At 31.7% G+C, this 12,407-nt stretch overlaps 1 protein-coding gene across 1 annotated transcript in view; it reads left to right on the forward strand.

Annotated features, from left to right (window-relative positions):
* The window catches only part of LOC148603269 (DNA-directed RNA polymerase I subunit RPA2-like), a 36,021-nt gene extending 24,563 nt beyond the window's left edge, over positions 1-11,458 (forward strand). Inside the window, exons 22-31 of the mRNA XM_088552583.1 lie at positions 69-152; positions 3,178-3,232; positions 4,347-4,443; positions 4,611-4,752; positions 5,991-6,049; positions 6,425-6,522; positions 7,449-7,574; positions 8,920-9,047; positions 10,142-10,306; positions 11,166-11,458. Of these exons, the coding sequence (XP_088408709.1) occupies positions 69-152; positions 3,178-3,232; positions 4,347-4,443; positions 4,611-4,752; positions 5,991-6,049; positions 6,425-6,522; positions 7,449-7,574; positions 8,920-9,047; positions 10,142-10,306; positions 11,166-11,390 (1,179 nt within the window). The 3' untranslated portion in view covers positions 11,391-11,458. The remainder of the gene's footprint in view (positions 1-68; positions 153-3,177; positions 3,233-4,346; positions 4,444-4,610; positions 4,753-5,990; positions 6,050-6,424; positions 6,523-7,448; positions 7,575-8,919; positions 9,048-10,141; positions 10,307-11,165) is intronic.
* Positions 11,459-12,407: the final 949 nt, after the last annotated feature.

The following is a 12,407-nucleotide window of genomic DNA, read 5'->3' on the forward strand; positions in this document are numbered from 1 at the left end:
CACAGATAAAAGTTTGGTACATACTAAATACATCATCCTGAATAAAGAAGTCTTGTTTATTTCTGTAGGGCTATGATATGGAAGACGCTATGATTCTGAATAAAAGCTGCTATGAAAGAGGGTTTGCTCATGGATCTATATACAAATCTGAGGTAAATATTATATGCAAGTTTTTCTTTTTGGGTAATAAAGGGGGACATTCAGTTTAAAACTGGGCCCTGAAAAGAAACTTAGTCAAATTAGTATGGATATGGCATAATATTAAGTAAAAGGTCTCAGTATCGTATTAATTTTCCCATTCTATAGTGAAGTGCATATTTTTAGGATTTTTTAAAAAATATGTAAATTGATTCAATAAAACTTTCACTTATGTAGCATTTCTAAGGACATGTGAAAAAATAATTTCCCGCAAAGAAAATAGGGTGAGTCCACGAAGATTGGACAGAAAAGTAGTCTTGAACTATAAATAGCCATTTTCCCTACTTTCACTTTCGTTTTGCACTCACCAAACCAACCTTTTCAGTGGAACATTTTTATGATATTATGTTAGATTTTCTTTTAAAAAAGTTCTTCATCTTACAGTGTGATGTTTGCTCTATTTTTTAAGTCATTGTTCATGTCTTTTGACAAAACATTAGTTTGTAGAGAGGCAAAAAGAAAATGCACTATATTTTTATGGCATCCATGTTTTGACGTACACCCGCTCAGGGATATGCAATACGATACTGGTACTTGTTACTAATAAACATTTCAATATAATCCTAAAAGTTGTTGTTTTTCTGCTAGAGTATTCATTTCCATACTGAAAATTCAGAATATCATTGCCCTGCTACAAACATGAGTTTTCTATTAAAATTCTTATATAGGTACCCTATTCCAGGCATAAGACTAATATCTCAATGTTAGCCAGAAAATATTACTTTTGATAAAAAGCTGCTGCATTAATCAAACTAAGCAACTTTGTGGTTTATTCTGACATGGTAGATACATGAGCTGTACTATGAGTTCCAAATCATTATTTAATCCCCACTTGTGAGTTCCATATATGGAAATATTAATATCCGAACCTCCTTTTTTGTCTTTAACTCAAGGGAGCCTCTTGTTTAAAGTAAAGTATAATGACCGGTACAACCAACTGTTTTAAACTATAGATATGGTCATTTCAATTATAATAAATCCAGAAAAAATTATACCAATATCATAGTTTTAAAAAAATACAGCTTTTCATATGCAGAAAATACAGATTTTAAGCCATTTTGGTAACCCAGGCAGATACAAATGGACCTCAATGTGACAGGAAAAGGACTTTTTCTTTAAAACAGATAGCTATGATGCAAGAAATATAGTTTACTGGTATAAATATTATAATAACAATTGTCTGCTTTAGATACTTTTTGAAAGAATTCAGTTTTTATATGAAAAAACACCATTATTTTTCTTGCCACAATAGAATCTGTCCATTTGAACCACTAAAAAAAGTCCACTAAAAAATTGGCTGATGACTTTTGTGACATTTCTGTGTTTAAATCAACCACACAGTTATATGGCAACTCATTTTAGCTATTTATTTGAAAGAAAAACAAAAAATAAAAAAAATATTCATTTTTTCATATATAAGAGGCAATGTATGGAAAATGACTATTTTCAAGTCCTAACCACATACTTAAAATGTGTTGTAACTTGAAAACTATCCTTTATGCAGGAGTATTACTTGCTTTAGGTTACCTGAATATAGATATGCTCATCATAAATAGTCAAGATAATAATTTTATTGAACTGATATCCTACAAATTCATGAAAACAAAATGCATTTCCAAATTTGGTAAAGATTAACCATAAATGCAAAAAACCAGAGCTACCATAAAAAATCAGGTTCAAAAGTTGGCTAATTCATCTTAAAAGTGTTACCTGTATTGGGGTACTACTTTTTCAGCTGGTAAAGACCACTTGCTGAATATCCAACTTTACTTGAAAAACTGGCTTACTAGGTCTCAGTATCGTATTAATTTTCCCATAGACTTCTATAGTGAAGTGCATATTTTTAGGATTTTTTAAAAAATATGTAAATTGATTCAATAAAACTTTCACTTATGTAGCATTTCTAAGGACATGTGAAAAAATAATTTCCCGCAAAGAAAATAGGGTGAGTCCACGAAGATTGGACAGAAAAGTAGTATTGAACTATAAATAGCCATTTTCCCTACTTTCACTTTCGTTTTGCACTCACCAAACCAACCTTTTCAGTGGAACATTTTTATGATATTATGTTAGATTTTCTTTTAAAAAAGTTCTTCATCTTACAGTGTGTTGTTTGCTCTATTTTTTAAGTCATTGTTCATGTCTTTTGACAAAACATTAGTTTGTAGAGAGGCAAAAAGAAAATGCACTATATTTTTATGGCATCCATGTTTTGACGTACACCCGCTCAGGGATATGCAATACGATACTGGTACCAAAATGTTTGCTTTCTTTGCCTACAAATCCCTTTTTTTTTTTGCAGTTTCATCTACGTAAAGCGTTGAAACCTTAGTGCAAAATGGAGCCTATATACAAATCAACAAAATTATATATATTATTAATGAAATCAATGTCACATGCATGATGGAAACCCACACACTGTTAACCAGATACACCGACACTAACTCTGCATTCTGCACTCTATAGATGAGGGTAGAATCCAGGGATCTTGAGATAAGCAGTTTGACCAGTTTATGCTTAATTCATGGGGAAAGGAACTTTGGTCAAGTGATTGCTATTTTATTGTTTATATATAGCAACAAAGAATTTTTGCATATTAAGCCAGAAAAATGTCAGTTTTGACCCTAAAAGAGGCAACACTTTAATTGGGGGGTAAAAAGTGATAGGAGTGTCCATCCTTCCTTCCATCTATACATCCTTAGTTCTGATACGCAGTTATGGACCTTTCTATTATCCTTTACTCCTCTACTCTACTGAATGGAATTTAATGAAACTTTCACAGAATGTTTATTGCATTTTTCTATTGTGCACCTCCTATTTAAGATTTTTTAAAATAAATCAATTTGGTTCACTTTATTAAATGGGGAAGTGGGGTTATCAAGTTCGTTAGCGTTGCTTACAGGTTTTTTGGATTATGAGAACTGTTTGAAGTACCGGGTATTCACATTTATGATGTATTGATATCATATTTTATTTCAGTTGATAGACTTGAAGAAGAAAGCCCAGGAAAAATACAGAACTATCTTTGTATTTGGTATGATAATATATAAAAAATTTTTGCTTTTAAAGCGATTGAATAAAACAGACCTTCAAGAAGTCACCAAAAAAAGTATCTGGCCTGGGTTGCAAAAAATAATTCAGACTGAGCATTGCCACATATCTTATAGACTACATGATATCATACCAAACTTTGAGTTAAGGATGGATTTGAGGAATCATGATTTGATTTTTTTTTCTCATGAAACTTAGTCCTGTTCTATTTCCTCAAACTTTCTTCAACATGTTGAGTTCAAATTTTAGTTTTTCAGTTAAATCAAAATTGATGATTTGATAAAATTCTTAATTTAATTAGATTTTTTATGAAACCAAGGCCTTAATTCAAATTTTCAATATTGCAATATCAGTTAAAATTTCTTAAATTTATGTGCCCTGGGATTACTAGTCTTTGACTTACGATCAGACTACTAGTATTTTCAACTCTGCTGTCTACAGCAATCCTCAATTCATTTTCTTAACTTATAATTATAAATGTCAAATTTTTATATCCTCGCTCAATGAGTGGGTGGTATAATGTAATTACCTTGTCTGTCCTTTCATCCTTCTGAATTTCATTGAAATTATCTTGACCCCCAACAAATGGTTTGATTTCAAATTTGGTATGTGGCTTTATATAGATGGGGCATACATTGTACACAATTTTTGGTGCTGTCTGTTTTCAACCTATCATGGGACTTTGCTTTTTTTAAATATGGGGAAAATTTTTATCACAAAAATCATGGTTCCCAATGGATGGATTTATTTTAAATTTGTTGTGTGGCTTTATATAAATTGGGCATATGTTGAGAGATTTTGATTGCTTTCTGATATCAATTTCTGTACAATTGGAGATGTGTCTAGCGCAATGCCTGCACTTCATGTTCTTACTAGGAATAATATACATATAATCCTGTCATCAGTTCTTACACACTTTTTAAACTTTTTAATCATTAAAAAATGTGTAAAGATTGTATGATATAAAGCATAAAATACTATTAATCATCATGTTATTTTTGTTTTGTTATCTTCAAGATAAAACTAACTTTCTATTTCATAACAATAATTTTTTTTAATACCAACTTCATTATTTGTATGTAATACATTGTTTCCAGGGTCCAAACCAGGTGATAAAAGAACGGATGGTAAACTGGATCCAGATGGACTTCCTCCTATTGGTACATTCCTCCAAATGGGAGATGTTTACTACAGGTACCAGTCAATAAGAAATAATTATTGTTAATGAAAACAATTATATCAAGATTCCCACTTCAATGTATGAATTATGTTGATTTGTGAATTTCATGTTTGCTACAACCAACACATTTTGATCATAACTTAATTTAGCACGTTAAAGTATATCTGGACTTTACTTGTAGTTATCACAATATCCAGACAGGAGAGTATCGAGTGGAAAACTATGGGAAATCTGAGCCAGCTTATGTGGAACAGATCAAAGTAATTGGTAATGATACTGGCACTGGTGACATGGATAAAGTCTGCATTGTACTCAGGATTCAGGTAAATTATTTATTTTACTCATGATTCAAGTTAAGTGAGCATTGCAATCAGGATTTAAGTTAAATCTGCATTGTAATCAGGATTCAGGTAAAATTTACATTGGACTTATGATTTAGGTAAAGTCTCTATTGTACTCATGATTCAAGTAAAATATACATTGTACTCATGATTCAGGTAAAGTCTACATTGCACTCATGATTCAGGTAAAGTCTACATTGCACTCATGATTCAGGTAAATTCTACATTATATTCATGATTCAGGTAAATTCTACATTATATTCATGATTCAGGTAAAGTCTACATTGCACTCATGATTCAGGTAAAGTCTGAATTGCACTCATAATTCAGGTAAAGTCTACATTGCACTCATGATTCAGGTAAATTCTACATTATATTCATGATTCAGGTAAATTCTACATTATATTCATGATTCAGGTAAAGTCTGCATTGCACTCATGATTCAGGTAAAGTCTGCATTGTATTCATGATTCAGGTAAAGTCTACATTGCACTCATGATTCAGGTAAAGTCTACATTATATTCATGATTCAGGTAAAGTCTCTATTGCACTCATGATTCAGGTAAATTCTACATTATATTCATGATTCAGGTAAAGTCTCTATTGTACTCATGATTCAGGTAAATTCTACATTATATTCATGATTCAGGTAAAGTGTCTATTGTACTCATGATATACATGTAGGTAGAGTCTCTATTACTAGTACAATGTTTACTCAGGATTCAGGTATTCAAGAATTCATGATTTGAGTAAAATTGTCATTGTACTCTTGACCTAGGTTAAGTCTTGATTATACTCAGGATTCAGATAAAGTATTCATTGTACTCAGGATTTAGGTGAAATCTCATTTGTACTCAGGATTTAGATAAAGTCTGTTTTGTATTCAGAATTCAGGTATAGTCTACATTGTACTCAGGATTCAGATAAAGTCTCAATTCTACACATGATTCATGTACAGTCTTTTATAGGTTCGTGAAGAAATGATGAACACTGAAATTAAAACACATAGTGGGTGACTTTTCAGTGTGCACTACATGTATTGAAGTTTGAGAATAAATATAACTTCCAATACTTATGATTAAAAATACTATCAAGTCAGGAAACATGTCAAATCTTATATTGAATTACCCTTTATATTTCGATTAATAATGTGCAGTTTTGTATGTATTATTGGAAAATATGTGTTGACAATAATTTGCACTCAGCTGTTTTCATTTCAGAGAAACCCACAGGTGGGGGATAAATTTTCGAGTAGGCATGGTCAGAAAGGTGTTTGCAGGTAAATTCACGTACCAGTATGGAAAACATCATAAATATGGGTTCATTTATTACATAAATTTAATTTCTATGCTCCCAATATTTAATTAATGCCCCCAAAACAATTCCCAAATATTTAGAGAGTTTTTCTGTATGTCTGTGTCAACATGAATATAAATGATTATATTTTAGAAAGAACAATCAATAATATTGTCATCAAGAATTGAAAATTGTTATGTTGTACACATGAGGGAACAGATAAAATTGTACATTAATGTTATTTGACACTACACATGTTATGAAATGTTGTTACTTGTATATTTTGAATACCATGTATTATGAAAAAGCTACATTTAAGATAATATTAATGATATTAAAATATTTGATGACATTTCAGTGTACTGTATCCTGTGGAGGACCTCCCATTTACGGAGAGTGGTATGGTACCAGATATTATTTTCAATCCCCATGGTTACCCATCTAGAATGACTATAGGTATAGCATACATTATATATAAAAGGTGTATCTTACATTGATATATTAAATTTTGCTGTTCAGTGATAAGGTGAAATAAATCTGTTTTTATATTAAAATGACGAAATATTATTGTAATGTTGTTTGAATACTAATTTTATACTATTCCACCCAATTGTCCTCCTGAGTTTAAGTTTGAAATTTTGATTTAGTCTCACATTAGCCCTTGTTGAACAATTATAGTTTGAAAAAATAGATAGATAGCTATTATTTATTTAAAGTGCAACTTGGAAAAAATTACAATAAATACATTTTTGTACATTGATCACAGTTATCATAACATGCAAGTTCACAGGCAATGTATAAACATTAGCATGACATGCAGTTTTACCATCCATCATTTTGAGTTATTATACTACATACCTAAGTGGGTTGCACGTGGCACCCCCCCCCCCCCCCCCCAATTGGAAAAAAAAATTGGCATGAAATCTTGATTTTTCACAAATCTCCTCCAAATTTTGTTTTGTGAAGCTTTGCTTGGCATTTTATTCTATTACCCCCTCCCCATCACCTAAAATGAAGGACCTTCTATCTTCTGCTTTTGAAATGGAATCCTTCTTTTTCTAATCCTGATTCCATTTCCTTTTTTGACATATGTTTGGCTCTAATTTTGTCAATTTCCATTTTTTTTTTATTTTCTGGAATTTTAAAAAAATGTACAAAAAACCTTTTTTAAAGCACAAAAAAGACTATTTTTAATAACAATAAATAATTTTTTTTAATGAACATCTTTATACATGAACAATTTATATATTACACAGGTTGAATGTACTGTTAGATTTTCAAAAGCATGAAAAAGAAAACAATTTTTTTTTCAATGTAGACGATTCGTACCATCACAATCTGTGCCAGTTCATGAGAAATACAAGTGTTATTTCCTTCTGTAGGTATGATGATTGAGAGTATGGCTGGGAAGGCTGCAGCATGCCATGGCCACTGTTATGATGCTACACCATTTAAATATACAGAGGAACAACCTCCAATAGATTACATGGGCAAAATGTTAAATGCTGGTATGACTATCGCATAGGCACTGACCATTTTTATACTGAAGAGGGGCCAGGGATTATTTTGAAAAAAAAAAAAATTATTCCTAATTCAAGTAAAATATTTTTTTACTCAGTAATAGATAGAAAAAAATATATAATTCAATATCTCCTGGATTACTGAACAGTGTAGATTTTCAAATAAGAATTTTTAACTCTGACTGTTGCTAAAAAAATTATTTTTTTAGCACTTGCAGGAAAATCTTTTCTAACATAACATAAAATCCCAGGCCCCCCTCTTGAATCGAAAATGGCCTGTGCTTTATGGTGTATTTATATTGCATGGTGGTTGTGATATTTGCCTTGTTGTTGTCCCATGGCGCAGCCAAAGTCTGATGAAGACAGAGAATTACTTTACATACTTGAAACACCTCAACTTATTATACAAGTAATACCTGGCCTTTACGTTTAGATTTGATCAGTAGAAATGGATCGTAGTTTTAAGATTAATCAAGGGAAATAAGATTCTAGTGGAAATCAAAAGAATGTACTCCGTTGATAAAGACTAGACAGGGAAAAAAGACACACACAACAAAAACATAAAATAACCAAAATAATATGTACAAAGCAATAATAATAGGATAATTAATTGGAAGGAGTGAATAATCAAAATATGATCACAAGTGTCGAAGAATGCCTAAATTTAACGAGTGTGTGGAACTTGTTCTGCGCTTGAGTTAAATTTTACTGTGTTCTTGGCTCGAGTGATCATATTTTGGTTATTCACGATAACCAGTTGATTATTCTATTTATTATATAGATTTCCTCGATTATTCAAATTTTGTGAATGGTGGATTGATTTCAAAGTTGTGACGTTTTGGTGGGAGTAAGTGCGAAAGTGAAATTACTGAATTTATTTCACAGTGTGAATTATCGAAATTTATTTCTCTGGGAACATTTGATAAAACGCTGCTATCTGTATAATAGAAGTAAATAACAACTACAACAAAATCTACAAATCTTATTTTTTGAAATAGGACAATGAATGCTATGATTATTTTTTCTACTTCATGTTCTGACCATTGAAATTTTATGCTTCATCAGTTATCAAATGCCTACAAACCTCATTTTATTCAGGTTTACATTGGTTAGAGCAAAGTTTTGTAATACATACAATAAAACCTTACTAAAAAACGCCTAAGACCATCATTGATTCAACAAATTAGCATGTGGTGTGAGCTCACAGCAATCAATTATAAGTACAAAATTCCATTCTTTGAACTTGATAATTTATGCAGTGCCATAAAATTGTATCTAAAGAATTCAGCCTTGTCACTCTGGCCTTTCATCATTCTTCTACTTTTTTTTACAGCTGGCTACAATTACTATGGTACTGAAAGGATGTATAGTGGAGTTAGTGGTAGAGAATTGGAAGCAGATATTTTCATTGGAGTTGTATACTACCAAAGACTTAGGCATATGGTTTCTGATAAATTTCAGGTTTGTAACAATGGTTGTATGTTTGACTGCTTTTTAAGTACCAGTCCAGAGTTCAGAGACTGCCTAAGGTAGAGGTGATTCATGGTGTAGAAAAACCCACCAAACATTGAATTTTCAGTCTACATATGATAAATTTTCACATGATTATAGTCTTTTCTATATTCAGATCTGTAGTTTTGAGAAAATCATAGATAGGTATCCAACTATAATCAACCAAATCAAACCAAATCAAGAAAGATAACTCACAAAGTGCCAGTTTTATGTGTAATCTATAGGATTTTTTCACAAAAGTGCAAAAATTTCCAAACAGTTCCAAATGGTTTCAGTGATGCAAAGATTTTCTACTAACATGAGAAAGAAAACTTCTTTGAATGTAATTTTTGACATGCAATTTTTCTTGATTCCGACAGACAAAATTTGATACTAAGGCAGGGCCTAATCTAGACACCAATGACAAGTCGGAGTTTTAGTAAATTCTGTTTGAAAATAACAATATTGACATTTTTTTATGTAATCTGTTACAAAAACTTCTCCGTGTCAAAGACAGGTGGGAGAAGTGAGCACTAACAGAGAAGAATTTGCTCATTTCTCCCACTAGAATAGGCCTTGCTAAAGTATAAATTTAGTATTTTTGAATGTTTAATAATTTAAAAGATTTGTCATTTTACAATGTTATGGGAATGTCATTTTTTTAAAACAATGTCCCTGGTGTTCACTGTCACATTCTGGACAAAAACTTGAGTTTTATTTGATTGATCTGTATCAAATTTAAAACAAATCTCCTTACCACCAAAAGAAAGTTGATATGTGAGGTTGTGTCTACAACCATTGAGGAATTTGGTATGTGAGGTTGTGTCTACAATCATTTAGGAATTAAAGAAAAGGAAACCCTAAATTCTATCAAAGAAATTGCTGATGTTAATCAAATATTTGGAAGCTATAGATCAGTGTTTATATACAATGTTCACTTTGATAGAGACAGTTATAACCGAAATACAGGTACATGGTTCATACTTTTTAAATTTTGATTTTCCATGACCTAGCATTACTTTCCCAAACGTATAAGTTATAAACTTACACTGCTGTATTACCAGGTGAGAACAACCGGACCTGTAGACCAATTAACACAGCAGCCTATTAAAGGAAGAAAAAGAGGAGGTGGTATTAGGTTTGGTGAAATGGAGCGAGATGCTCTCATTTCCCATGGTACAGCATTCTTACTCCAGGATCGGCTACTCAACTGCTCTGATTCATCAGTAGTAAGCTTAAATTATGCCCTGTTTATTATTTTACCCAGGTATTGTAGTACATGGCTGAAATACCCTAAGATACATGTTGATACTTGTGAGAGGAATACTTAGCTTGTAGGTAGATATGTTTTTCTGTGGTTCATCTTAATTGAGTGATTTACCTGAGGTACATCTCTGAATGATAATTACCCATCGTACACTTCTATATGGTGATTTTCTGAGGTACATCTACTGGTCAAAGAGTAATTCTCACCAACCAATTTTTTGCCCTCTCCTGTGAAACAAGTTTGTTTCCAAAATCTAAGCCAACATGTCAGACAGATTGCTGATATATTCCTTTCATAAATGAGGTATCATACAACGATTTTTGTTGAGGAATAAAATTTTGGTGAGCAGATTGGCAAGAATTGCTTCAGTCTTAAAAATGGTGAAATCTATTCTCTGATCAGTATATAGTGGTGAATGAATAGAGATAACTAATGTCAGGTATTCAACATAATGGAGCAAAAACTATTTCACCCATGATGTATTATACATATTATATGTGCCATTTGATTATTGAAGTCAAATGACTTCATTTCTATCATTATGACCTTTTGTCCATATTTACTGGGTCCACAGAAAACTTGTTTTACCTGTTTATATGTAAGCAAGAAAGGATAAAAGATAGAAATGGACTAAAAACAGGTAAATTGTGCAGAAGTGCATCAATTATTTAATTATTATATTTATTTCTTGTAGAATATTTTCTTTTTGTTCATCTAAAGTAGTGTGATTGTAGCCTCTGTATATGTACCATGCATATGTTGCTTTTTATCTTTAAATTCTGTGTTGTCATGAAATAATGACAGTGTCTAATTACTTGCAGGCTCATGTATGCAAACAATGTGGCAGTATTTTATCTCCATTCATTGACAAGACACCTTCAGAACATGCAGCTTTCTCGTCAGAGATTGATCGAAAATGGACTTGTGTGTTGTGTAAACAAACTGACTCAATTGAACTAATCAAGGTCCCTTATGTGTTTAAATTTCTAGTAGCAGAACTGGCAGCCATCAATATCAAAGTTAACCTGGATGTCAAATCTATTTGAAGTAAATTAAAATGATTGTGATAAAATATGTTACAGACAAAAATAAAACTTATGAATTTATTGTTGAACCTTTGCCGTAGTCACTTTCTCCCAAAAATTACCGTTATAAACCCATTTCCTTCTTTGATAACTATAGCAGTAAATTAAATGCTCCCCTCTGAAAATAGCAGTGTATTAAAATCAGATATACTGATTGTTCCATTCTGTTTCCTGTTCATTATACCTTTTCATACCCTTAAAATATTTTCTTTTTCATGAACATGGAATCAAGCTCAAATCGAATGTGGGAGATCTTGGGTTCGATGCACATCTGAGTCACACCAAAGACTTTAAAATTGGAAGTCAGTGCTTCTTTGCCTACCACACAGTATCGGAATGGATAGTAAGGACTGATTGCGTCAGAGTCCGAATAATGTGTCCAAGTTGGTTGGCATGCATACCCCTTCAGGCAGTTGCTTTAATGAGCTAGCATAACAAAGATCTGACTCAACATGTCATACTATTACAAAGCAGGGTCTGTTCTATTGGTCAATCGTTCTTTTCCTGAAATGTATGAAACATCTCCCATAGGATATTAGTTCATTATCAATCAATCTGAATGGAGTGATGTGAGATCCTGCATCAATATAATGGAACAAATAGTTGGCCTAAATTTTATTAGAATGAGTCCTTTCAAAATGATTTGTAGTGTCTGTTGCTGGTATGCATTCAAAATTAGTTTTTAAATTGCAAGAATATTTCCTCCATGAAGATTTGTTTAGTTTTTTTGTTTACTTTATTGACATTTTTTACTTCCTTTTGTTGGTTCAGTTTTATTCAGATCATCACTTATTAAAAATGAAAATAAAGCCTCCATCCTCTCTTAAACAACCATGTAGAAGTTTGGTTTTTTGTATTTTTTTTTTACTTGGGAATGGGATATAGATACCAATCATATGCAGAAAAAAACAAGGCAACTATTTTCATACATGGACTTCATTATATTAAGCTCAAAATTTGATTCAGCCAGAGTTTTTT

The sequence above is a fragment of the Perna viridis genome, chromosome 11, assembly GCF_037379345.1.
Source record: "Perna viridis isolate PV_CMFRI_1.1 ecotype Kerala chromosome 11, ASM3737934v1, whole genome shotgun sequence".
Classification (NCBI taxonomy): Eukaryota; Metazoa; Mollusca; class Bivalvia; order Mytilida; family Mytilidae; genus Perna; species Perna viridis.